The 27,344-nt window shown below is 51.7% G+C and overlaps 1 protein-coding gene and 1 pseudogene across 1 annotated transcript in view; both read right to left on the reverse strand.

Moving 5' to 3' along the window:
- Window positions 1–27,344, reverse strand: part of TCERG1L (transcription elongation regulator 1 like) — a 478,247-nt gene that overhangs the window by 398,276 nt on the left and 52,627 nt on the right. Inside the window, exon 6 of the mRNA XM_024985954.2 lies at window positions 11,032–11,167. Coding sequence (XP_024841722.1) covers window positions 11,032–11,167 — 136 coding nt within the window. The remainder of the gene's footprint in view (window positions 1–11,031; window positions 11,168–27,344) is intronic.
- OR13A30P (olfactory receptor family 13 subfamily A member 30, pseudogene) lies at window positions 971–1,735 on the reverse strand (annotated as a pseudogene).

Below are 27,344 nucleotides of genomic sequence, written 5' to 3' on the forward strand. Positions count from 1 at the left end.
GGCTCCCGTTTCCACACTGTTTTTGCTGATTCTCATACGTGAATATAGCTAAGAACCAAGGCTGGATGGAATCAGCTCAATGAGACAAGAATGCACTGAACACACCCTTAGTAAAATCGCTCAGCTGAGGGCTCTGGGGTGCATTAGAGACCACGTAGACTCAGTGTCCTTGGGAGGGCGGGGTGGGGTCTCCAGCAGTCCTCACCCTCCAAGTGCTTAATATCACGCTGTGCAGTAAGTTGGGCATGGGTGGTTTCCAAAACACAGAGGTGAAACCTAGGCATTGATGAGATGAAGGCTGCATATGTTCTCAAATGCTCACGTGCCGTCCCTTCTCTGGGAATTCTCAGTTAATTCCACTGGGGCAGACTGGCTGGGTTCATTCAGACCTCGGAATTGTGACTATTTCTGCACTATCCTTGCCAACAAAGAAGAGGCATGGTGGCAACACTCAGGCGCTTCCACCCTTGTGGTCTGCAGAGAGAATCCTCTTCTGCGGACTTTTGGGGAGAGAAGCCTGCTTTATCATGAGTGATGTCTTATCCTGCAAATGCTTTGGGGCCATATGAGTGGAGGAGAAGGAAACAGGAAGAACAGCTGCTCCAGGGGATACACCCCTCCTCCAGGCTCCATGGGCCTACTCTCTGATCAGCGCAGGGACGGCCCAGGGCACACGCAGCAGGACCAGGGCTTGGACTGAAGGGAATCCCGGGAGGTCCCTGAGAGGCCCTGGGAGCCAGTGCCTGGATCCGGGCTGGAGGAGCCCAGTGGGGCATCAGAGCATCCCCTGCCTCCAGGACCCAGCACCACGACTCGCAACGAGGAAGGCACACCGAGCGGCCGTGAGGCACACGTGTCAGCCAGGGAGTGGGGAGGCCGGGCTCGGAGGGCCTCCCTGGAAAGAGACCTCATGCAAGGTGCAAGGAGGGCAGGGCGAGTGAGACAGCTCAGGGCCCAGGCCGGCGGTGACTTACAAGGTGACCACCAGGAGGTGGGAGGAGCAGGTGGAGAAGGCGCGCTGCTTGCCCGCGGCCGAGCGCATGCGCAGGATGCTGGCGATGATGCAGCCGTAGGACGCCATGGTGAGCAGGAAGTTGACCACCCCGAAGTAGACGTCCGCGACGACTATCATAACGTTGTTCAGCGTAGTTGGGCTGCAGGAGAGCAGCAGCAGCGTGGGGACTTCACAGAGAAAATGCTGGATCTGATTGGGGCCGCAGAATGTCAGCCTTGTCATCAGGCCTGTGTGCACGGACGTGCTGACTGCACTGACAGCCCACACGCTGCCGGCCAGCAAGACGCAGACAGGCCGGCCCATCCGCGAGCTGTAGTGCAGCGGGCGGCAGATGGCCACGTAGCGGTCGTAGGCCATGACCGTCAGCAGCAGCAGCTCGGCCCCCAGAAACCAGGTCAGGAAGAAGAGTTGAGTCATGCATCCCTGGTAGGAGATGGTGCCACCCTTGACCACCAGGTTCTCCAGCAATTTGGGGAGAACTGTAGACGTGCAGACTATGTCTAAAACAGCCAGGTTGGTGAGAAAGAAGTACATCGGGGTATGGAGGCCTGGGTGCAGGCCGATGGCCGTGACAATGAGGGTGTTCCCTGCAAGAGCCCCCAGGAAAAGGAGGAGGAACAAGACCAGGAAGAAACCCCGGAGCCCAGGCTCCTCTGAGAAACTCTGCAGGGCAAACTCCTCCACAGATGAGTGGTTGTGTGTGTCCACGTGGTGTTCGAGCCCTTGCAGCCTCTGGGACACAGCCGGCCTGGCACAGGGAGACATGGGGTGGTGGGGCAGTGCTGCAGAAAAGTTTGCTGTTGGCAGCTTTGCTGCAAAAAGCACATAATTAAGATATCGGCCAAGGTCCCAGCACCCAGGGACATTCAGGGAAGTTACTCCACTCTGCCCACAGCCTGGTGGCCCCCATCAGCCCCACAGACACCCTGTCTCACGACAGCCTCCATCACTCCCTGGACCACACTAAAGGGAAGTCTGAGTCCTCCTTGCTTGGTTTTGAACACTTCCTGCAGCATCCAGAGACGTGGAAGCTCTCTATTGCATGCTGGGCCCGTCACTGTGTGGGGAAGTCCCCATCGAGCCCGGCACAGAACTCAAGATTCCCAAAAGGAAAACCTAGTCAGCTGGGTCAGGGCTCAGGGAAGGGAGGGAAGTTTTACCCTTGCCAGCGGCAAAATGGGTGCTCACGGGGGAGTACAGGGTCTCAGAGGGGAATGAGCGGCCGGGGGCAGAAAGGCTCCAGCTCTTTGGGGAAGGTCACCCTCAGCTGTTGGAGTCAGCTGTGAATGGACCTGGCCACAGCCCATTAGTTGCAACCACAGCTGCCCAGCCCTGCCTGGGCTACTCCTGGCTGCACCCTCAGGTAGGGCAGACTCAGGGAGACTGAGGAGTCTGTCTCACTGGGGCTCGTGGTTCTGACTCCATCCCCCACTCCCCAGCTGGATGAGGGTCAGGCTGGGCTGGGGGCTGGGACACAGGAAGGAAGGACACACACAGGTCAGCGTGGCCACAGGACACCCAGCTTACATGCTAACCCAGCACCCTGGCCTCCCCCACAGCCTGGCACACCTGTCCGCCAGCCCTCTGGGACCACCGGACCTCCCTGAGTCCAGCTTAGTTGAAGTGACCATCTTCCTTGTGCCCATGAGCAGTTAGATCAATGCGTTCAGGGGAAGGGAGGCCACCGTGCCTGCCTCCCTGGTGCCAGCCCCAGGCACCCCCAGAGGATGTGATGACCTGCCCTGGGGGGTCAGGAGGGCTGAACCTTAACCCTACCTGGAAACAAGTGTCAACAACACAGGAAGGCTTGTCATTCCCCGGTGGAATACAAGCAAAGACATGTGATTTGCAGACCTCTGTCCTCAGCCGTAATCTGTGGTGAAGCTCCAGGGCAGGGAGGCGCTGGGCCCCCTGGCGGCCTTGCCAGCTACCCCTCTCACCCTCGCTGCCCCCACCCCTGCAGAGCTGAGGTGCCACCGAGTTGCAGGGCAGGTTCCCGCTGCTGGTCACTGCTGGCCCTGTCCAGTGCCACACACCACACACCCCTTCTTCGAAGTCACCTGCCATCTGTAGGCATGAGCCCCCAAAGCCCCCTCTGGCTGCACATCTGAGCCTCTTGGGTCCCCTTTGGTACCCCAGGTGCCTGTCTGCCTATGTTGGCTGGCTGCCCACCAAACTTCACCTCTGATTCATGGAACCCCAGCTGGGTCAGGGGCCTCGGGGCCTGGTTTCTCTTAAAGAGCTCAACCTGTTTAGAAACCTAGCCACACTGCTGGGTTCCTTCCTCCTACTGATCTGGGACAAAGATAGGTCACAGACAAGCAGATGTGCTGCAGGCTCCTGGGAGCGTTACAGTTCAGGCTGGGCTGGTAAAAGATAAGCAAAGCAATTTTGGCATCGTTTTTTCCACAATAAAATAGGTCAGGACAAAAACAAATTGTCTTTTGCAGAAACATCAAAAGGAAAACTAGGGAATGTGGTCCCAAAGGCATGAAGAGACAAGGACAGAAAGTGACTCACTATGAATGTCAGTGATGAGCCTCTGATCAGCTCCTGTCCTAAAGAGACGACGTTTACATTTTCATGGAAAAATACAAGAAACTCTTCCTCTGGTGGAAGACTAGACATAGCCTGAAGCCCATCTCCCAGTTCAGTGACTCCTTTGTCTGCTGTTGACCTTTAACAAGAGTCTGTCCCCTCGGGTGGACGCTGAGGCTCGAGGGAGCTAGGAGCACCACCAGACACATCTCTCAGGGAGCAATTACCCCTCCTGAAGGCAAACAAGGGCCTCTGTGGGCACAGTCCCCAGGCTGAGCAGAACCAGGACCCCAACAGGCCCAGCGAAGGGCCAGGGTGCCTGGTGCCGTACGAGACGGGGCTCCAGGCAGCAGAGCTCAGTGTGAACACAGCGCTAGCTGGCGGCCTCTCTGCCAAGGGTCTTTCCCGTGTGTAAGACAGGAGCTGTGTACAACCAGATCCTGTGAGAATGATGGGTTTCATTTTAAATAGATATAATTTTTAAGACAGTTTTTAGATTAGTTTTTAGATTTCTGTAAAAGTTGAGAAGACAGTACAGAGAGTTCCTTTAAGCCCCATGCCCAGTTTCCCTTAATGTTTAAACCTCACTTTAGTATGGTATACTTGTCACCATTAATGAACCAACATTGACATCACCAACTGAAGTCCACAGTTAATTCAGACTGCATTATTTTTCACTCAACGTCCTTTTTCTGTCCCAGGATCTCATCAGGACACCACGTGACATTTAGGGTTCTCTTGGCTGACAGTGTCTCAGACTTTCCTTAGTTTTGGCAACCTTGGCGATTTTGAGAGGTGCTGGCCAGGCATTTTGTAGCTGTTCCTCTGTTGGGACTTTGCTGTTTTTCTTGTGATCAGACTAGGGTGAAGGGTTTGGGGAGGAGATCACAGAAGTGAAGAGCTATCCTCAACACATCATATCAGAAGACACACCATCAACTAGACTCTCACCACTGATATCGGCCTTGTCAAGATGTCTGTGGCTCTTGGAAAGATAAAAAGTGGCATTTCAAGAAGCCACTTTTAAAAGGCTGAGGCTGACAACTGCAGCACCAGCACATATAGGAAGCAGCTGTTTCCTGAGCCTGGGTAACAAACAGGGTCAAAAGGGAAGCAGAGGAAGGTGTGACCCCTGCCCCTCTCAGTCCGCACCCAACACCCTCGGCTGCAGGCAGCGCCCAGCTGGGGTAAGGGGCTGTGCTCCTCCCCGAGCCAGAGCCCCTCACCTGCCCTTCATCAGTGCCTTCTTCACCACCTCCCCTTGGACAGACAGCAATTGGCCCAGAAGCCCACAGAACACATCTAGAAAGCAATCTCAGGGGTTTCAACCATTTCATTATTAAAATATTATTTTCACAGAAATATAACAGACAATATTAAAATCTGTATGGACCAAAAAAGACCCAGAATAGCCAAAGCCATCTTGAGAAAGAATTACAAATCTGAAGGCATAACACTTACTAATGTCAATCTATATTACCAAGATACAGTAATCAAAAGAGTATGGTATTGGCATAAAAACAAGTATAAATATCAGTGGAACTAAATAGAAAGTCCAGAAATAAGCTCACACAAAATGGTCAAGTAATTTATGACAACGGATCCAAGAATATATAATGAGGAAAGGACAATCTCTTTGATAAATAGTATTATAAAACTAGGCAGCCACATGCAAAAGAATAAAACTACTTTATTCCATATGCATAAAGTAACTCAAAATACATTAAAGACTTGAATATAAGACCAAAAACCATGGAATTTCTGGAAGACAACGTGGGCTAAAAACCCCTGACGTCAGTCTTGGCGCTCGTGTTTTGGATGTGTCACCAAAAGGCAACAAGAGCGAAATTAACACGTGAGACTACATCAAACTGAAAAGATTCTGCACGGCAAGAGAAACCGTCAACAAAAGGAAAAAGCAGCCTACTGAGCAGGAAAACGTATTTTCAAAGCATATATACAATGAGGTATTGTAATATACAAAATATATATTTTTTAAAACTCCTACAACACAGTTCAATTCAGTTCAGTTGCTCAGTTCTGTCCAACTCTTTGCAACCCCATGGACTGCAGCACGCCAGGCTTTGCTGTCCATCACCAACTCCCGGGTCTTGCTCAAACTCATGTCATCCAACCATGTCATCCTCTGTTGTCTCTTTCTCCTCTCACCTTCAATCTTTCCCAGCATCAGAGTCTTTTCTAATGAGTCAGTTCTTCACATCAGGTGACCAGAGTATTGGAGCTTCAGCTTCAGCATCAGTCCTTCAAATGACTATTCAGGGCTGATTTCCTTTAGGATTGACTGGTTGGATCTCCTTGCAGTCCAAGGGACACTCAGGAGTCTTCTCCAACACCAAAGTTCAAAAGTATCAATTCTTCAGTGCTCAGCTTTCTTTATGGCCCAACTCTCATATCCAAACATGACTACTGGAAAAACCATAGCTTTGACTAGATGGACCTTTGTTGGCAAAGTAATGTATCTGCTTTTTAATATGCTGTCTAGGTTGGTCATAGCTTTTCTTTGAAGGAGCAAGTGTCTTTTAATTTCATGGTTGCACTCACCATCTGCAGTGATTTTGGAGTCCAAAAAATAAAGTCTGTCACTGTTTCCATTGTTTCCCCATCTATTTGCCCTGAAGTGATGGAACGTGATCCATGATCTTTGTTTTCTGAATGTTGAATTTTAAGCCAAGTTTTTCACTCTCCTCTTTCACTTTCATCAAGAGGCTCTTTAGTTCTTCTTCACTTTCTGCCATAAGGGTGGTGTCATCTGCATATATGAGGTTATTGATATTTTTCCCAGAAATCTTAATTCCAGCTTGTGCTTCTTCCAGCCCTGCATTTCACATGATGTACTCTGCATATAAGTTAAATAAGCAGGGTGACAATATACAGCCTTGACATACTCCTTTTCCTATTTGGAACCAGTCTGTTGTTCCATGTCCAGTTCTAACTGTTGCTTCCTGACCTGCATACAGGTTTCTCAAGAGGCAGGTCAGGTGGTCTGGTATTGCCATCTCTTTTGAAATTTTCCACAGTTTCTTGTGATCCACACAGTCAAAGGCTTTGGCATAGTCAATAAAGCAGAAATAGATGTCTTTCTTTAACTCTCTTGCTTTTTCCATGATCCAGCAGATGTTGGCAATTTGATCTCTGGCTCCTCTGCCTTTTCTAAAACCAACTTGAACATCTGGAAGTTCACGGTTCATGTATTGCTGAAGCCTGTCTTGGAGAATTTTGAGCATTACTTTACTAGCGTGTGAGATGAGTGCAATTGTGCGGTAGTTTGAGCATTCTTTGGCATTGCCTTTCTTTGGAATTGGAATGAAAACTGGCCTTTTTCAGTCCTGTAGCCACTGCTGAGTTTTCCAAATTTGCTGGCATATTGAGTGCAGCACTTTCACAGCATCATCTTTTAGGACTTGAAATAGCTCAGCTCCAATTCCATCACCTCCACTAGCTTTGTTTTGGTGATGCTTCCTAAGGCCCACTTGACTTCACATTCCAGGATGTCTGGCTCTAGGTGAGTGATCACACCATCGTGATTATCTAGATCATGATGATCTTTTTTGTACAATTTTCTGTGTATTCTTGCCACCTCTTCTTAATATCTTCTGCTTCTGTTAGGTCCATACTATTTCTCTCCTTTATTGAGCCCACCTTTGCGTGAAATGTTCCCTTGATATCTCTAATTTTATTGAAGGGATCTCTAGTCTTTCCCATTCTATTGTTTTCCTCTATTTCTTTGCGTTGATCACTGAGGAATGCTTTCTTCTCTCTCCTTGCTATGCTTTGGAACTCTGCATTCAGATGGGTACATCTTTCCTTTTCTTCTTTGCCTTTAGCTTCTCCTAGAACTGTTTTGGAGAAGGCAATGGCACCCCACTCCAGTACTCTTGCCTGGAAAATCCCATGGGCGGAGGAGCCTGGAAGGCTGCAGTCCATGGGGTCGCTAAGAGTCGGACACGACTGAAGCGACTTAGCAGCAGCAGCAGCAGCAGAACTGTTTAGTTCTTCCTACAACTCAGTAGCAAACAAATCAATTTAAAAATGGGCAGAAGATTTGAATAGACATTTTTTTCCAAAGAAGACGTACAGTGGCCAACAGATCCATAGATCATTAATCAAAACCACCATGAGTTATCATCAAACACCAAACATCAAACACTAAAGTGACTATTATGAAAAAGACAAAAAAATAACAAATGTTGGTGAGGATACAGAGAAAAGGGAATTCTGGTATACTGTTGGTGTAAATGTAAACTGGTACAGCCACTGTGAAAGACTATGGAGTTTCCTCAAAAATTAAAGATAAAGCTAGTATATGGTCCAGCAATTCCACTTCTGGGTATTTCTCTGAAGAAAACGAAAACATTAATTCAAAAAAATACATGCACTCCAATGTTCACAGCTGCATTATTTACAACAGCCAAGACATGGAAACAATGTAAGTGTTTATCAACGGATAAATGATATACACACACACAATGGAATATTATTCTACCATAAAAAAGAAGATCTTGCCATTTGCAACAACAAAGGTGGGCCTTGGGAGCATTATGCCGAATGAAATAAGCTAGACAAAGACAAATAACATGACCTCACTTACAATCCAGATCTTCTTCTCTCTCCTCTCTTTAGCCAGGGGGAGAGGTCACGTCTTTGCTGTTGACGTGGGGAGGCTGAGAATAAGGCAGTGAGGGCCAAGCAGGGAGTGAGAGAAGGGCTCGGGGGAGCCCTGCCCATCAGCCACGTGGGGTCTGTGGTGGGCCCGGTAGGGAGTACACACCACACACAGACACACACGTGTACACACTCACAGCACACACACACACAGACACACGTATACACACTCACAGAACACAGAGAGAGACACACATGTGTATACACTCACAGAACAAACAGAGAGACACACATATACACTCACGGCACACAGACACACACGTGTACACACTCACAGCACACACACACACACATATACACTCACAGAACACACACAGAGATGCACATATACACTCATGGCACACAGACACACACGTGTACACACAGCACACACACACAGAGACACACGCATGTACACTCACAAAACACACAGAAGGACACACCTATACACTCATGGCACACAGACACACACGTGTACACACAGGACACACACAGAGAGACACATGCACGTACACTCACAGAACACACAGAAAGACACACCTATACACTCATGGCACACAGACACACATGTGTATACACTCATAGCACACACACACAAGTATACACTCACATAACACACAGAGAGATGCACATATACACTCATGGCACACAGACACACACATGTATACACTCACAGTACACACACAAAAACACCCACAGACACACACGTGTATACACTCATAGCACACACACACAAGTATACACTCACATAACACACAGAGAGATGCACATATACACTCATGGCACACAGACACACACATATATACACTCACAGAACACACAAGAGAGACATGCATATACACTCACGACACACAGATAGACACATGTATACACTCACAGCACACACACGTGTATATATTCATAGCACACATATATACACTCACAGAACACACAGAGAGATACACACAGACACACATATGTGTACACTCACAGCACACACACACAGAGACACACGCATGTACACTCACAGAACACACAGAGATACATGCATATACACTCACGGCACACAGACACACACGTGTACACACAGCACACACAGACACAGACACACACACATATACACTCACAGAACACACAGAGGGACACACACACTCATGGCACACAGACACACACATGTATACATTCACAGCACACACACACAAACACCCACAGACACACACGTGTATACACTCAGAGCACATATACACACACATATATACACTCACAGAACTCACAAGAGAGACATACACATATGCTCACGACACACAGATAGACACGTGTATACACTCACAGCACACACACATGTATATACTCATAGCACACATATATACACTCACAGAACACACAGAGAGATATACACACACATGTGTGTACACTCACAGCACACACACACGCACCTCTACACACACACCTCTACACACAGCACACACACACACACACACAAAGATACATCCCTCACAAGAGCATCAGCTGCTTCCAAGGCCATCCCATCCTACAGGATTTTGTGATGAAATCACCTCTACATCTTGAAAGAAAGAAGAAAGTTGCATGGGAAGGGATTCTATATTTGGCAAAACTAATACAATTATGTAAAGTTTAAAAAATAAAAAAAATTAAATTAAAAAAACCAGCATTTTAACCTAGTAAGTATAACTCTTAAAATCATGTTTTTTAAGAGGCTGCCCTCCGTCCACATCGGGAACGCGTCCTGTGCGTGTGAGTTCATGTGCCCGTAGGCGTCCTCATGACTTCACACTAAACACACGGCATTGCCACTCAGATCACAAGCCTGCTTCTCCTCCAGGTCCTCGCGCCAAGGGCTGTATTTTACTTTTGAGTGTGTCTCCAGACAGATAAAGCGACGCACACATTAAAATTCATGGTGCAGAGGAGACGAGGGGCCCCTCGGAGGGCGGCTGAGATAATCTCCTTCTCCTAGTTCTTCAAGAGCTCACACCGGCTCAGCTCCGGGGAGCCTGTGGGCCCCGCCTGCCCAGGTGCCAGCCCTGCTCAGACTCTCCCCAGGGGAGTCAGGGTCTCCACAGACCACCCTCCCCTCGGTTCTCGGCTGCACCTGCTCTGGGAGGGGCCTCCCAGGAGGCAGCCTGCCCTGGGTGCTGCCTGCAGAGGGAATTTGCTTTTGCATTGCCAAGGCCACTTACAGTGTTCATAATAATTATCATTACACACCAGCTCCCATCACTGCCTTCTGCGTTCGGGCTCATCCTACGAAGAAACCCAACTGGGCTGAACTACTGTATCAGGCTCATTTTATACCCAAAAGCCAAACCAGGAAATAAAAGTCATTGGAAGGAGATTCAATTATAAAATGCATGTCCCCCTTCAATTCAAAGGTGAGTCAGAAGTCAACAACCATGAAGACATCCCACCTGCACGAAACCCACTGGGCTGACCCAGAGGGGTGCGAGCCCCTCCCTGAGTGAGGTCACCGCAAGGGTGTGTCTCGTGGAGGGCTGGACGTCAGAAGCTGGCTGGGCTCCTGCAGGAAGGCCATTGACACCAACCAGCGCTGCAACCTGCGTCCCCTCCGGGAGACCCGCATCTGCTCACCTCTCAGCTGCATCCGTGGACAGGTGGCAAGAACCGCCCTGTGACGCATCGCACCCCCCAAAGCCTCGCCCCCTCCTAGGACTGGTCCCTTTGCGTGTCTTTTGGCCCCTGAATGTCCTGCACGCAGCCTATCTACAGCTCAGTGAGGAAGGGGACGTGGTCCTAGGGGGGCGATGGCCAGTTCGCCCCCCAGCCCCGCCGAGGCAGCCACGGAGGGGCCCCCTTACCCCTCTCTCCAGAAGCATGTCTCGGAAGTGGGTCACTCGCTCCTCCAGCGGCAGAAGGATCTGGGGCAGGGGTGTCTTGGCGCCCACGTCCTGTCTCTCCGCCTCCTCGGCACTGGGACTCACGTGGCCTTCCGTCCTTCAGGGCACAAGATACAGAGAGTCAACTGAGACTTTGGAGACCCACCTGATTCTCACTGTGACCTTTCAAAGCCCTCCAGGCCCCTGGAAGGAGCAGAGTCTTTGAACACTTTGCAAAGCACAGCTCAGATGAGACTTGGCTCTTGGGATACAAACTGCTTTGCTGCGTTTGGGGCAGAAAGTGGAGACCAAAGCCCCGACAGGACAGCACGGCCGGAGGGAGACCTCGGTGGGGCCTGAGGGTTGAGAGCGCTCAGAACGGCCTGGGAAGGAGGCCGAGCGGCCCCGAGGCTTCCCCGCCAGCCGCCACTGCCACCTGAGCGACGGAGCCAATCTGTCACTTGGACCAGTCACTGCATCTTGAACCTGGTTCCACTTTGGCTTTTAGAGATGACTTGACTTTGAACAAAGGCATGGGGAAATTATTCTATCTACACCCAGAGGGCAGAAAGCACTGTCTGGGGGTTTAGCCCAAAAGGGAGGATTTAGTGATGGCAGTGAGACAGGACCACACCCTGGGGACTCTGCAAAGGACAGGGAGAGCTAGGTGACCGTGAGCCCAGGGGTGGCCACAGGGAGGAAGCAGGACCCAGCGTGGGCACGGCCAGGGGCCAGGCAGGGCGGCCCAGAGGAAGGAGAGAGAGCCCCCTTTTGTGAATCAGCGACCCGGTAGCTCGCATCATTTGTCTGACTGCCCATCTGACGGGGGTCCTCGTGCTTCTACTCCTCGTACTGGAAGCACCTGGAAACCTCCTTCTACCACACCTTGATGCTCGCTGCTGGAAGAAAGCATCTGACCAAACACACACTGTTACTCCCACCTCCTTCCCTCCTGCTCCCTGACACGGCCCTGCCTGGGAGTGGTCCGCCCAGCACCTCATCCTCAAGCAACCTCTTCCCATCTCCTAAGGTGCCGACTGGACCCCTGCTGCCCAAAAGGCATCCTGGCTCTGACACCCAGACCCCTCTGTGGGTACAGCCACAAAATTAAAAGACGCTCCTTGCAAGATAATCTATGACAACCTAGAAAACATATTAAAGAGCAGAGACATCACATTATTGACAAAGGTCTGCATAGTCAAAGATATGATTTTTCTAGTGGTCATGTATGGGTGTGAGAGGTGGACCATAAAGAAGGCTGAGCACCAAAGAATTGCTGCTTTTGAACTGTGGTGTTGGAGGAGACTCTTGAGAGCCTCTTGGACTGCAAGGAGATCCAACCAGTCCACCCTAAAGGAGATCAGTCCTGAATATTCATCCGAAGGACTGATGCTGAATCTGAAACTCCAATACTTTGGCCACCTGATGCAGAGAGCTGCCTCATTAGAAAAGACTCAGATGCTGGGAAAGATCAAAAGCGGGAGAAGGGGGTGACAGAGGATGAGATGGTTGGATGGCATCACCGACTCAATGGATGAGTTTGAGCAAGCTCCAGGAGATGGTGAAGGACAGGGAAGCCTGGTGTGCTGCAGTCCACGGGGTCACACAGAGTTGGACGACCTAGTGACTGAACAACAACTCCCCCACCCTCCAGGACCAGGATTGCAGACAGTGATGTCAACAGGCCAGTGCAACTCTGATCAGAGGCCACCTTTCCCGGAAGTCCTAAAGAGAAGTGCGCTGGGAAGCACCATGACTTCCTCGCATCCTGGGTGCTCACAGGTCCAGAACAGCGGGGCACGTGCATTTCAAAAGCCTGCTGCACCCCAGGAATTGCGGGGAGAGAGGCACGCACACCATGCACGTCCGGGTTTCCTGATGTAGGTCACGATCAGGGCTCCCCAGGTGGTCTGCTGCCGGGGGGCCTGTGGCAGCGTCTGCAGACATTTGTGGTTGTCACCACTCGGAAGGTGCTCCCAGCACATAGGAACAGAGGCCAGGGCAATGCACAGGAGGCTCTGGGCATGTCTCTATCCCCGCATTTGGGAGGAGGAGACAACCATCCAGGTCACGGGTGCTGCGTGCTAAGTTGCTTCAGTCATGCCCAACTCTTTGTGACCCTATGGACCACAGCCCAGCAGGCTCCTCTGTCTGTGGGGTTCTCCAGGCAAGAATACTGAAGTGGGTGACCATGCCTCCTTCAGGGGATCTTCCCAACCCAGGAATCAAACTCGAGTCTCTTACGTCGCCTGCATTGGCAGGTGGGTTCTTTCCCACTGGTGCCACCTGGGAAGCTCCATTAAGTCATACAGTCATTTAACTACCCAGCCAGGGCAGTCTCACCTCCTGACACCCACCAAGGCTGCAGCTTCTCCAGCTCTGACCAGGGTGCCGTGAAGACACGCAGGTTAGCAGTTTGGGACTTGCTAGGGGCGTGGAATATATGTAGCATGTGCTACATCTAACAAGGGTTGCCACGCATCAGGGTTATAATGTGGATTAATCCAACCTCACACAGAATGTGCAAAGAAAAACAACCTGCTTGCTCAGCCCATTAGGGAATCTTATTTATAAACCAACAATTTCAGAACTTACATTCTTCGCTTCTTATGCCATTATGTGGAATTTTGAAAAAAGAAAATTGCCAGTGGATTTGCCATTGTATCACACTCCAAACGGTATAATTAGGATTTCTTTGTAATAAATTTTCATTAGTTAAAAATAGAAGTGTGGAAACAAGTCTTGCATTGTTTTAACTCGAAACAAGACTAATAGGAACATGTGATGATTGCGGATTACAGCTTTTTCCACGAAGTATTTTGTTCAGAACCACTGGACGCCTTCCAGACCGCAAAGCAATCGGTTCAATTAGAGTCAATCAAAAGCAAAGCAAACTTTGCTAAAAATATTTTTTACATCCTAAGTCTGAAAAGCTTGGTACTAAAAGTAAATCCTAATACTGAAAAATAGAGTAAAGTCAACATCATACGGAGGGTGAGAGGCGTTGCCCCCAGGGGCCCGGCTGGGTACCCGGGCCCTGGGGTGGCTGTGCGGGTGGGGACCACTGCAGGGCCGGGGTCTCCTCGCTGCGAGGGGAGGGGCATGTCCCCTGCCTCCTGCACCCCCTTGGGAGACAGGGGGCCAAGCCCCGCCCTGAGCTCTGCCCCTTCCTGCTCCCATTCTGCCCCTCCCCCAGAACCGCCTCTGAGCTCCAGCAGCTGAACCGCTCATGAGACGTGTGTCAGGGCTTTCTGACCCTGCCCGTGAGCCCAGGACAGCACAGGCTTCCGGTGGATGCTCGAGACCAGACGCAGTACAGCAGGATTCCAGAGGCAGCAGTTCTTTGGCAGACGACGGACTTCCCTGTGTTTATCTGGTGTGGAGGTACTCGGGCCACTGGCCTTGGTACTTCTGTCCCTGCCTGGAGGCCAGTTCTTGGACCCACAGACTCGCCTTTTCTGCCTCCTGCATGGTTCAGCATGGCCATTCTGGGGTTGGAATGGTCACCTTGGCGAAGAAATTATGGCCACAGACCAGCTGCCTGTTACAGTTCAAAGGAAAGTGTTTTTTGTTTTTGATTTTGTTTTCACTGTCCAGTCTATGAGGGGAGGTGAGGAGAGAGAGAAGGAAGAAAAGAAGGGAGGAGGGGCGGAGAGAGGGCGGGAGAGGTTGGCTCAGAAGGCGGCGATCTTCGCAGCAGCCGACAGTGGAGGGTGCGCTTCTCCAGATCTAAGGCCCCTCCCACCGACTCAGCATGCACGCCTGCCGCATGGGGCAGGTGAGGGGAACACGCTGGACCACGTCTTTGGAAAAACAGTTTGAACAGGAAGATCCCGACACGCCTCCATCTGTGATGCTAACGTGAGCCTGTTTTTCAGTCCTGTTGAAATATTTAAACATCTTGATTCTGCCATCAGTTTATTAGCTCTGTCTCCCAATTTTGCAGTCCCCATAGATGTGATAAGCCGGCCTCCTGCACCTCTGTCCAATTTGTTCATAAAAATGTACAGCAGGAAATGCCAAAAGCAGATGCTTCTGGCGGGTCCCACCAGCCTCTCCCTGCAGGTGACAACCTCCCTTTCCTGCTGCTGATGAGCAGGGGCAGGATGGCCACCGTGCCCACCAAGAGGTCTGGAAAGCCCTGGCTGGCAGGAACTGTGTCTACTCCTGCCACAGCCATCATCTGGGGCTTGTTGCTCCGAGACCCAAAGGGTTAAGGGTGGCGTGTCCTGCGGCTCCTGCTGCCCAAAACCCTGACTCGCTCCTCTGCCCCTCCTCGTGCCCGGCCAGCGGGTCCACCAGGGTGGGGTCCAGGTCCCTGGCAGCTGACATGAGTTCCCTGCCAGGGCATGGAACTTGGACATGTGGTTATTTATCCTCAAGATCCCGAGGAGCTGAGATCCATAGGCTTGCATCTTCCTAAATGATTCCTGGACATAAAACAACTCCTGAATGCCTATTTCCTTGGCGTGCTTTTTATGATTATTCATTATTCCAGGTGGGGCACCAGATGCCAGATGCCGCCTGAGGCGAAGGACAGAGATAAGGAGCACAGCGCGGCCCAGAGACCCTGCAGCCCCATCAGAGGACGCCTGATACTTGCTGAAAACACGGTCAAACCCTCTCCTCCCACTTTACTTGCACCTCATTTAGTCCTTCTCACAACCCTTTGAGGCTCATTTTACAGCTGGGAGAACTTAAATGAGGCATGTAAGTTCCTCAGCACAATGACAGGTCTGAAAACAGTGATGGTGATGGTGACGAAGCTGATGGTGGTGATGGTGACAAAGCTGATGGTGGTGATGGTGACGAAGCTGATGGTGGTGACGACGGTGGTGATGTTGTGATGGTGACGTTGATGGTGACGTGATGGTGATGGTGTGATGTTGTGATGGTGATGATGGTGTTGATGCCGATGGTGATGGTCTTCATGATGATGGTGATGCTGCTGGTGGTGGTTATGATGGTGTTGATGGTGGTGGTGGTGGTGGTGGTGATGGTGATGCAGCTGATGGTGGTGATGGTGACGAAGATGGTGGTGACGATGGTGGTGACGGTGATGATGGTGCTGATGTTGATGATGGTGACGTTGATGGTGATGTGATGGTGATGGTAGTTATGTTGGTGTTGATGGTGGTGGTGGTGGTGGTGGTGATGGTGAGGATGGCAGTGACACGACAGTGACAATCACGGTGATGACAGTCATGGTGATACTTCTCCTTCATTGTCTCTGGCGCTTCTGACGATCCCCACCAACCCTTCCCCAGGCTGGGTTCCAGCCTTCTGTTCAGCCGGATGACATCTCATCTTTTATTTAATTTAATCGATGGGAGAATCTGTTCTTTCCTCTGGCAAAGAGGGCTAGGAATTTATCATCAAAATGCTGCCAGGCTGTAACTCCGGTGTGAGACATGATATAAAATTCTGCAGGAATCAAAGTTTCTGTGAATCTCTGCCTTGTGGGGCCTCAGACACTCTGTCATGTGGCTTGTAACAAATGGTCTTCGGATGAGGCCAACTTGGAAAGATCTGTGTTCTCTAGTTTTTAGCCTCGCTGTTGTAGCGTAGGAGGGTGCCTTTGGCTGCTGTCAGAAGACTGGGCCATCAGTCAGGTGGTCTCCAGGCCCCCGGCTGGGCTGGGGTGCAGGGCACCAGCTCAGCTGGCACTGCCCACCTACGTGGAGGTCCAGACTCAAAGCCAACGCTGGCATTGAGAAGGATGCCCCCCCAGGATGGAGTCATGGCCCAGGGTACATCCGGGCTCTCACCCCAATCAGGGAGCCATGGGAGCTGAGCAGGAAGTGCTGTCCCCAGCCCAATAGAGCAGCCCTGCTCCACAGTGTGCAGGGACAGGGCTCTGACACGGGAGAGATGGGGCCATGACACGGGCAGAGATGGGGCTCTAAGATGGGCAGAGATGGGGCTCTAAGATGGGCAGGGATGGGGCTATAAGATGAGCAGAGATGGGGCTATAAGATGAGCAGAGATGGGGCTCTAAGATGGCAGGGATGGGGCTCTAAGATGGGCAGAGATGGGGCTCTAAGATGGGCAGAGATGGGGCTATAAGATGAGCAGAGATGGGGCTCTAAGATGGCAGGGATGGGGCTATAAGATGAGCAGAGATGGGCCTCTAAGATGGCAGGGATGGGGCTCTAAGATGGGCAGGGACGAGGTTCCAGGATGGGCAGAGACGAGGCCCTGACATGGGCAGGGACACAGAACCCCCTGGAGGAGAAGGCTGAGGCCTCCAGGCTGTGGCCTGGGCTGTTTCAGACCTCAGGTACTCCTCCAGCCAGAGTTCACTGCCCTCTGCTCTGTCTGACTGCTGACCGCTGACTGCCTGGCTAACCCCCTCATGCCCACCCCTGCCCTGCTCCCCTCAGCCCTGCTCGTCCTGCCCTGGCCCCACCCCCAACCCTCGATGCTGTGACACCTGCCCGGGAGGGGCTCTGGGGGTTACGGAGCTCCTCTCTGCTCTCTGGAGGACAAGCAGCCCTTCCACGGGGGTGACCACACTCACCCAGCCTTTCTGTCCACATGCTCAGAGCGCTGTGAACCAGGAGTCACGCGGGTGGAGGGAGGGGATGAGGAAGTGAGCAGACCCCCCATGACCCCCGCCTCCCTGAAGCCTGGTCAGCGTGGGCCTTGGGAGGGATGGAGGGGTGCCAGCTGCAGGCATGCTTGGTCTCGGAGGCCAGCGTTCCTTCCTGGGGAGGCCGCCTGGGAAGGCGTATCTCCGTGCCAGAAGCTGGCCCCTCTGGGGTGTGGAGGAGCCCCTGTGAGCACCAAGAGCAGGCTCCCCAGGTCCAGAGACAGGCGACCGTGCTGCTGGAGAAGGCCCGACCCCACATCTGCCCCCAGCCCGACTCTGCGGGTGCTACATGGTCATCTTAAGGGCTCGTCAGCTAAAGCTGAGAGGACTCCCTGGAGATTAAAGGTCCTCAGGCGGGTCCCGGACCCTGTGCGGCCGCCTCCCTCGTCTGGGGACTCGCACTGGCAGCCTCAGCGCACCAGCGATGTCCCCCAACAGGTGACAGGAGACACTGCCAGGCCCACCAGCGTCCGCCCCACGGTGCCTTTGATAGGCCATTTCTAGCCGCATCCGTGAGGTCACCACGCTCTCAGCCCTGAGAAGCGGCCGGGGGGCCCTCAGCCTGAGGGCTTGGGGTGCATCTCACAGAGGCTGCTGCGTCACTTCTGTGCCAACAACAGCGAAACCCAGACCACCCTCCCGCCCCCGCTGGCTGCAGCCAGAGTCACCTTCGGGGGCCCTGGAGGACACGTGACGACCTGATCGCATCTGTCATATAACACACGATGCTTAGGGCTCCCTGTCCTGAGGCTCAAGACCAAACAGACCTCCTGACATGAAATGCAGCGAAGGATGCTTTTTAACCTATCTGAGTCCTCACACAGAAGTAGGCAGAGCTGTTAGAACAAGAAGCCTGCAGTGTCCTCACAAATTATGGGGCGAGGGGTCCCCAGAACTTACACTGTGAGCAGGGCACCAAGGACCCTCAGGTCGTTTGCAGCCGCCCAGAGAAGCTGAGAGGAGCCAGAGGCCCATCCCAGGGCCCTGACCCCAGGAGCTTGTGATGCCCTGGACAGAGGAGCAGCCGCTGGCTGTGGCCTCTGAGAGCGGGGACACTGAAGCTGGAGGCACCTCTCGGCTACTGACTGCGAAGGGGCCAAGGTGACCCACGGGGGTCAGTGAGCAGGGTGCCCCTTGCAGGATAAAACCAGGGATGAACTCAGAGAAACAGACGCGAGCATAATCTTAACACTCCTTAGATAAGATACCAAGGAAAGGGGAGAGGCGGTCCGGGGAACGTGAGGAAGCAGAGGGCACAGTCACACCGCGCGGTGGCACGAGAGCAGGCGCCAGGGCCCAGAGCCAGCAAGGCCGTCCTGGGTCTCCGTCCTCCTGCAGCCACTCCAGTCCACCTGGAGCTGCAGCGACGGTCACCATCTGGCCCCACATCAGGCCACTCCAGTCCACCTGGAGCTGCAGCAACGGTCACCGTCTGGCCCCACATCAGGCCACTCCAGTCCACCTGGAGCTGCAGCAACGGTCACCGTCTGGCCCCACATCAGGTCACTCCAGTCCACCTGGAGCTGCAGCGATGGTCACCATCTGGCCCCACATCAGGTCACTCCAGTCCACCTGGAGCTGCAGCAACGGTCACCGTCTGGCCCCACATCAGGTCACTCCAGTCCACCTGGAGCTGCAGCAACGGTCACCATCTGGCCCCACATCAGGTCAGCGAGAGAACAGGAGGAGAACACAGCCTAGACGAGCACACAGGCAGAAGAAGCGGGAAGACAGCCCCACGGTCCGATGAAACTTTACCTGATTCTTTGAACAGGAGCTAAAGTTTTCAAAGAAGATGGTGGATGCTATGAAATAGCAGCACGTATCAGAACAGACAAATTCAGTGGGAAACGGGACATTGGACCAAAGAAAGATAGGAAAGACATCCCAGAGATCCAAGAAATTGGAAATAAAAGGGGAAGAAACACTTTGGGGGCCAAGCAGTGTACTTGGCGTCACCAATATGGAAACTCAAAGCAATGAAATAGAACAAACATTAAAAAATAGTTCAAGGAAAATATCTTTACATAGAAAAGATGCACGCCTACATTTTGAAAAAGTGCACATCCTACCTGATAACTACCCAAGAATCACCAAGACAGAGACACACTTTGTCTCTTAAAGGCTAAAATTAAAAACGAAGACGGATTGAAACGTACCAACTATGTGTAGATCTAGGAATTGATAATGAATCTGTCATTGCTGGAGAATGGTGCTAGAGAAACGACACAGTATTTTGAGAATCAGTATTACAGGGAGTGAGTGATGAGTGAGAGTCGCTCAGTCGTGTCTGACTCTTTGCGACCCCATGGACTGTAGCCCGTCAGGGTCTTCTGTCCATGGAATTCTCCAGGCAAGAATACTGCAGTGGGCTGCCATTTTGTTCTCCAAAAATTAAAGGGAAGGAATCAATAATTTACTTTGGGTATTCTGTTTGAAGTACACCCCCAGGGAACCAAATGATTTATGAAGGTATGTTTTGCTTTATAAAAGTTGTCAAGGTACTAAATGCAAATGAGATAATATAATTGAAACATTAGCATGAAAAAGTCCTTTTAGAAAGAAAGGATGAGGGCAAGTCACCTGCTCACATCACAGAAGACAGAGGATCAGACATCAGATGCCTCTTGACAGAAGGAACTCAATACAACCGTGAAGGATTCTTGCCCAAATACTTATCAAACTCAAACTCATACAGCCTCCAGATCTGCTAGAGAGTTGCAGAACCTACCAGGTCAGAAGAACCAGTTACAGCACACCTTGGAGATCCAGTGATATCCACAAGCCAAGGTCCAGACTGTGGGAGATTCCACAGTTAAGAAGAAATTCTGATGTCTTTAAAAACAAATGAAAAAAAAAAAGCTGGAGCAAAAGGGAAAAAACCTACAGATTAAAATAAATTTAGGAGAGAGTCACGGAGAGCTGTGTACAAACAATCTTGACTTGACTTGAGAAATAAAGTTTTAAAATAAAACAGTCAAGGAAATCTGAGCAATGTCTGAGAAGCTCTTTGATAACAGTAAGCTGTTTGTTAATATGTGTTGTTTATTTTTTAGGTGTGACTATGATTGCTGTTAAAATGTCTTTATAGTTTCGTCGTGTGTCCTGATATATTTACAATAGCTGGGGTTTGCTTCAAACTATTCCGAGTTGAGGGGTAATGAGAACTAAAAGTGATCAATACTGGCCTTGAGATAGTTGTTGAAACTGGGAAATGTGTATCTGGGAGGGTTAAATAGCCTGTTCCATTGTCACATAGAACTTTTCCATAGTAAAAGGTTAAAAATGGGCAAACAAACTTCCTCATTGGGCGTTTGGGGCCATTTGCTCTGTGCTGGGCCTTTCCCCGCGAGTGTCTAAGAGCTGGATGGACTCAGAGCCACGGACTGGCCCCGCCCATCATCTGAGGATGTTTGCTTTAGTAGGAATCGTGGCGGCCGGGCCTGTTGGCTGTGCGGGCTGCCTTTCCCCTTAGCTCCTGGGTCTCTCCAGCCCCTCCCGGCGCTGAGAGTACATCTCCCATTGTGCTCCAGCCAGACACCCGCCCTCCTTCCCTTTGCAGCAGCAAAGGCCACCTCCTCTACCTGCCTCGTGAAGCTGAGCGCACGTTCCAGCAGGAGGCATCACAGACTTGAACAGAACTGAATTATGAATTTATAGTTTAAGGGACTTCCCTGGTGGCTCAGACGGTAAAGTGTGTGCCTGCAATGCAGGAGACCCGGGTTCAATCCCTGGGTCAGGAAGATCTCCTGGAGAAGGAAATGACAACCCACTTCTGTATTCTTGCCTGGAAAATCCCAATGACGGAGGAGCCTGGTGGGCTACAGAACATGGGGTTGCAAAGAGTTGGACACGACTGAGCGACTTCAGTTTCTTTTTTTTCAAACCATGAATTACCATAAAGAGCGGAAATACATTCTTCCTCATGGGAGATGAGAGGAGAGACTCTCCTAGGTGACTGCACACTTACTACTCCAGGAGCATTTGGGTGTGCTCTTGACTGCTGAATGGAGCCCCCAAAGAAGAAGATTCTGCAGCAGACACCCCCCATCCCGGTCCTGCAAGGGCAGACAGACCTGCCTTCATCTCAGAGCCACGCGTCTGCTGCCAGAAAGCAAGGGCCCCGGGAACGTCCCGCCACTCTCGTCGTGTCTGCTACAGGGGGATTCACGATAACCGCTGAAGGCCAAGTGCTTACTGAACGCCAGGGTCAAAGGCGGTGAGAGGCAGGCTGAGATCTGATAAAGGACCAGTGAAGAAGCCCCAAGGTCAAGAGCTCTATTAGAACTGATTCCAGAGTGCAGTGGTCTCCTGGTGGCCAGATTTCAGCGTTACCTCCATGAGGGTGAAAGCTTCACAGAAACTGGGAGCAGTGATCCAGTCACTCAAACTCCAAGAAACGACACCTGCTGTAGTGAGCCGGGAGGTGATGTGTGGGTCTCAGGATTTATGCTGACGTCTGGTCTCCCTCTCAGAAAGCCACAAGTTTCATAATCTTTTTTCGGGGAGGAAATAAATGCCAGGGAATATTGATGCTTCGATCTGAAAGGACAAACTAAAATCTCATGGCAAGTGACCTACGTGCACACAATCTTCTCGTAGCCAGGCATCCATGGAGTGTCCGTCGGCCCAGGTAGGAGGCCCCGAAGACTCAGGGTGCAGGCTATTCACAAAACTGCAGGGCTCTCGAGAGAAACAACTGGTTGACTAGACTCATGACCTGTGTACAAGGTAGGAGCTCGAGATGCTTGTGTGCACGGTTGTGTCTGACTCTTTGTGACCCCATGGACTGTAGCCCGCCAGCCTCCTCTGTCCTTGGGATTCTTCAGGCAAGAATACTGGAGTGGGTAGCTCTGCCCTTCTCCAGGGGATCTTCCAGATCCAGGGATCGAAGCTGAGTCTCCTGCATTACAGGTAGGTCAGCATAGGAAAGTGGATATTAAGTCATTGTCCATGCAAGTTTGAGGCCACAAAGAGATGCACAGTGTCCCATCAATCTGATTCTGAAGAAAACCAGACTCCACACTCGCATTGGAGTGCAGCTCATTCTCTTGTTTTCTTGGGTGTTTTAAAGATATAGTTTTACAGCAATCTTAATTTGGAGTCACGTGTTTTCTGGCACTACCTCATAGCATGCAGAGAAGCCATGCTCGCACGTTCTCAGTAGCTAATTTTTGGGGGATTCTGGAAACTCATGTATGTAGAAGTGAAAGGGCTCAACTCGTGGTTCGTATGAAGACAGGGTTCAGCACATTGACCCCTCCTCGCTGCCCACACTCGCTGACCATAGCCCTTGCACTGGGGTGGGGTGCAGGCAGCATAAACATATACTTTGTCGGAGTATAAAAAGAGTGTTTCCTTTTCTCTCACGCAGTTGACTCTCTCTAGGTGTGGGCTTGATTTGGGGACAGACTCAGGGGTAGTGGCTGCGAAACCTCCGGACACTAAATTATTTTGTCTTGTCCTGTCTTTTGGGTGATGGTGTTGCTTCTTTCAACCTAGACAGAGGCTCTCTGACCCAGAGTAGGATGCAGAATTGCAGCTCAGTCCAGGGGACATGCTTTGAGTGTGCCTTGGCCATCTTGGTTTGTGAAGAGGAGCATAATGGAGGGTGTATTTGGGGAAAACAGAAAAATGCCCCCAGGAGAACTTCTTGCTAATTTCACCCTCTTCAGTCTCCAGATACAGCTGTAGATGATCCCATGGAAGCGCCTGTTTGATGTCAAGGTTTTACTCTACAAGGTCAACTTCTTACCTCCAAGGCCATCAACTGGGTGTCCTCAAAGTTCACCGCAATAAACAATGTTCTGGGATTCCCTGGTGGCCCAGAGGTTAAGCATTTGTCTGCCAGTGCGGAAGCCTCGGGTCAACGCCTGGTCCGGGAAGATACCTCATGCAGGTGCAGAAGCCTCGGGTTCAACGCCTGGTCCGGGAAGATCCCTCATGCAGGTGCAGAAGCCTCGGGTCAACGCCTGGTCCGGGAAGATCCCTCATGCAGGTGCAGAAGCCTCGGGTCAACGCCTGGTCCGGGAAGATCCCTCATGCAGGTGCAGAAGCCTCGGTTCAACGCCTGGTCCGGGAAGATCCCTCATGCAGGTGCAGAAGCCTCGGTTCAACGCCTGGTCCGGGAAGATCCCTCATGCAGGTGCAGAAGCCTCGGTTCAACGCCTGGTCCGGGAAGATCCCTCATGCAGGTGCAGAAGCCTCGGTTCAACGCCTGGTCCGGGAAGATCCCTCATGCAGGTGCAGAAGCCTCGGTTCAACGCCTGGTCCGGGAAGATCCCTCATGCAGGTGCAGAAGCCTCGGTTCAACGCCTGGTCCGGGAAGATCCCTCATGCAGGTGCAGAAGCCTCGGGTTCAACGCCTGGTCCGGGAAGATCCCTCATGCAGGTGCAGAAGCCTCGGGTTCAACGCCTGGTCCGGGAAGATACCTCATGCAGGTGCAGAAGCCTCGGTTCAACGCCTGGTCCGGGAAGATCCCTCATGCAGGTGCAGAAGCCTCGGTTCAACGCCTGGTCCGGGAAGATCCCTCATGCAGGTGCAGAAGCCTCGGTTCAACGCCTGGTCCGGGAAGATCCCTCATGCAGGTGCAGAAGCCTCGGGTTCAACGCCTGGTCCGGGAAGATCCCTCATGCAGGTGCAGAAGCCTCGGTTCAACGCCTGGTCCGGGAAGATCCCTCATGCAGGAGAACAACCAAGCCTGTGCACCAGCTCCTGAGCCTGTGCTCCAGAGTCTGGGAGCTGCAGCTTCTGAAGCCCATGAGCCTAGAGCCTGTGCCCCACAACAAGAGGAGCCACTGCAATGAGAAGCCCACACACAACTAGAGAGGAGCCCCACTAACCGCAAGTAGAGAAAGTCCGTGTGCAGCAGTGAAGACCCAGCGCAGCCAACAACACATAAGTAGATAAATTTAAAGAAAAGAATAATGTTTCCAGCCGAGATTTCTTTGGGTCACTTATAGTAAAACACTTCTATACCAAATGGCATAAAAACATAAATAAATTTCTAAAGCTGTGGGGCCAATGATATTTGAAAACTCACAAGAGCAATTTCACCCTGTCCTGCTATGGAAAACCATTAATTTAGCAGGAATCCCTTGGCTCAGCAACTGGCAAAACCCGGCACATGGAAAAGGGGCTGGGAGACACGCGTGCCGCCGGCAATTTCTTCTCTAACACGTTTTGCGGATAATCTCACTCTAGTTTTTAAACCAAATGACACACTTTTGCTGAATCCTTCAAATAATTCTACTCAATTATTTGAAATAAATTCTAAGTTCTTTAAATAGTGCATTTGAAAAACAGGTCTGAACTATAAAAAAAACCGTCAGGTGGGAAACCAGCAGAACCTCCGGGGCGCTGCACACAAAGGGGAGAGGCAAACAATCAATTTCCCGGTCCCAGGGACGCGTGCAATTGTGCAGCACAAACACCTCCCATGAAACAGTAAATAACAAGCCGTCTGGAACGGCACTCACCAGTAGCTGAAAATATTTGGGTAATTTGAAAGCTTGTCACTGTGACATATTTCTCTTCCCAGGGAATGTTAGGAAAAGTATCATTTGGATCTGAATTTAATCCCATTTGCATAATAATGTCCAAAATGCATATGAACGGGCCAGGATGTACAAAGGATGCAGGGAGCAGGCAGCAGCGTTCAAAACCTGCCTCGTACTTTAGAGGCCAGGATATGGCAGCTGCAGTCATACTTGGCAGGAGCATTTACGTGCTTTTTGATAAGAGAAATTACATCACACATACAAAAGGAAGGTCAAATGGACTGATTCCGGCAGGTTCTCTGGAGCCTGGCCTCTTACTAGCTAGGCCAGCATCTGCTACATAAAAACGCACAAAAGCAGATAGATGCTTGAGGAGTCCTTGGGTGTATGGCAATGACCTTCCCCAAAGGCACAAAGAGGCCAAGAGGATGCCAGCTCTGAGCCAGGGAGCAGGCCCAGTGGGGAGGGAGCTTCAGGAAAAGCCCCACAAGGGCGAAACTTCACCCAGAGTGAGCGCAGTTTGTGTAAAACGGCCCAGAAGTGAAGGATCAGGACTGTCAGAACATTCCAGATCCTGAGTCCAGCCCACAATATTCACTGAAGCCTTTTCCTCCCGAATCTCAGAGGCAGAACAGAGCAGAGTGACCCGGGGAGTGAGCCCTGAATTGCAGAGGGAACCGGGTGTCTGGGCACTGCCCTCACACACGGAACCTGTGGGCCCAGCGGGCTTGGAGACCCACAGTTGCTGAAACTCCATGAAAACACCTGTGATGGCTTCAAAGTCAGTGCTCAGTCATGGAAAAAGTCACTGAGATGATGAAAACAGATGAATGCTTTGACGCTACTTAAAAGCCAAGTGTGCAGAATCTGGGGCCAGTCCCATAGACAAATGAAGAGAACTGGACGATGCGGGAGGACTGCCCAGTTCCCTGGGGCTCAGTGAGTCTTCCCTCCTGCGAAAGTTTAAAAACATCCCATAACGGCTAGATTGCTATTTCTCTTGTGCCTCAGGAAGCTTGTCTTGTTTTTAAAATTATATGCATTTATTCAAGATCACAGAGACTGACGCAGCTGCCGCAGGGTCTGAGCGCAGCAATAAAGCGATCACAATTTGATTCCTGTCCTGAGCCCTTGACGCCAGCGAAGGTGCTCGGTGTCCGTCCTCTGTGGCCTCTGCCACCCCTAAAGTGACTGTTTAAGGACAGGACCTGGGGGCGCGAGAGCACAGAGGCCTGTGGGGAGGTTGGGGTCAGCCCTGCCCCAGCGCCGCAGAGAGTCCAGCCAAGCTGCAGCCCCTGATCTCCGTCAGCTGGAGAAGCAGACCCTGCCTCCCACCCGGGCTGCCCCCTGGACCAGTGGAGGGCACCGCTTACCCTGCCCTGGACTGCTCTCACAACCTTCTGGCGCGTCTGCTTGGCATCAGTTAAAGTGACTGTAAACCCACACTTGGTCAGCAAAATCATTCTGAGGGGTGCTCGTGGGAAAAGGCCGAAGATACCGCAACAAAAGGAACAGGGGCTCTTTGTTATTTAGCCACCCAGTCGTGTCCAACTCTGTGACCCCGTGGACTGTAGCCCCCGGGGCTCCTCTGTCCAGGGGGTTCTCCAGGCAAGAATACTGGGGCGGGTTGCCACTTCCTTCTCCAGGGGATCTTCCTGACCCAGGGATTGAACCCGCGTCTGTCTCTGTTTGACAGGCAGTTTCTTTCCACTGAGCCCCCAGGGAAGCCCCAGTTGCGTGGGTTTGTGGCTACTCGGGCCACCATCAGAGCCCAGCCCTGACCCCAGGCTGCTGGCCCTCTTCCCCAACAGGGGTGCCCTCTCTGCCCCCCTCTCCCACCGTCCTTCCCCAGGAAACCGCAGGGCAAGGACAGAAGAGCTGAGAACGGGCACCGCCTCCGGGGCGAGATCACATCTCCCTTCATTGCTGCGCACGCCTGTTGCTGGAAAAGTCTTACCCCACCTAGGGCACAGTTTAAAAAAGAAGACACGCAGTGCCAACACCCTGACCGCTGCTCTGGGACTCCTGCCGCTGGCCTGGGGTGCCCCCGACGGGAGGGGGCGCTTGGACCCCTGGAACAGGACTGGATGTGCCGCTGGGCGGGACGCGGCCCACTCTGCAGGGTCATCGGCACCACGTCTGCTCAGGAAGTGGGCTTGCGGTCCCTTTCGACGCCCCTCATCCTCCCTGCCCCGTGCCTTTC

Source organism: Bos taurus, chromosome 26, assembly GCF_002263795.3.
Source record: "Bos taurus isolate L1 Dominette 01449 registration number 42190680 breed Hereford chromosome 26, ARS-UCD2.0, whole genome shotgun sequence".
Classification (NCBI taxonomy): Eukaryota; Metazoa; Chordata; class Mammalia; order Artiodactyla; family Bovidae; genus Bos; species Bos taurus.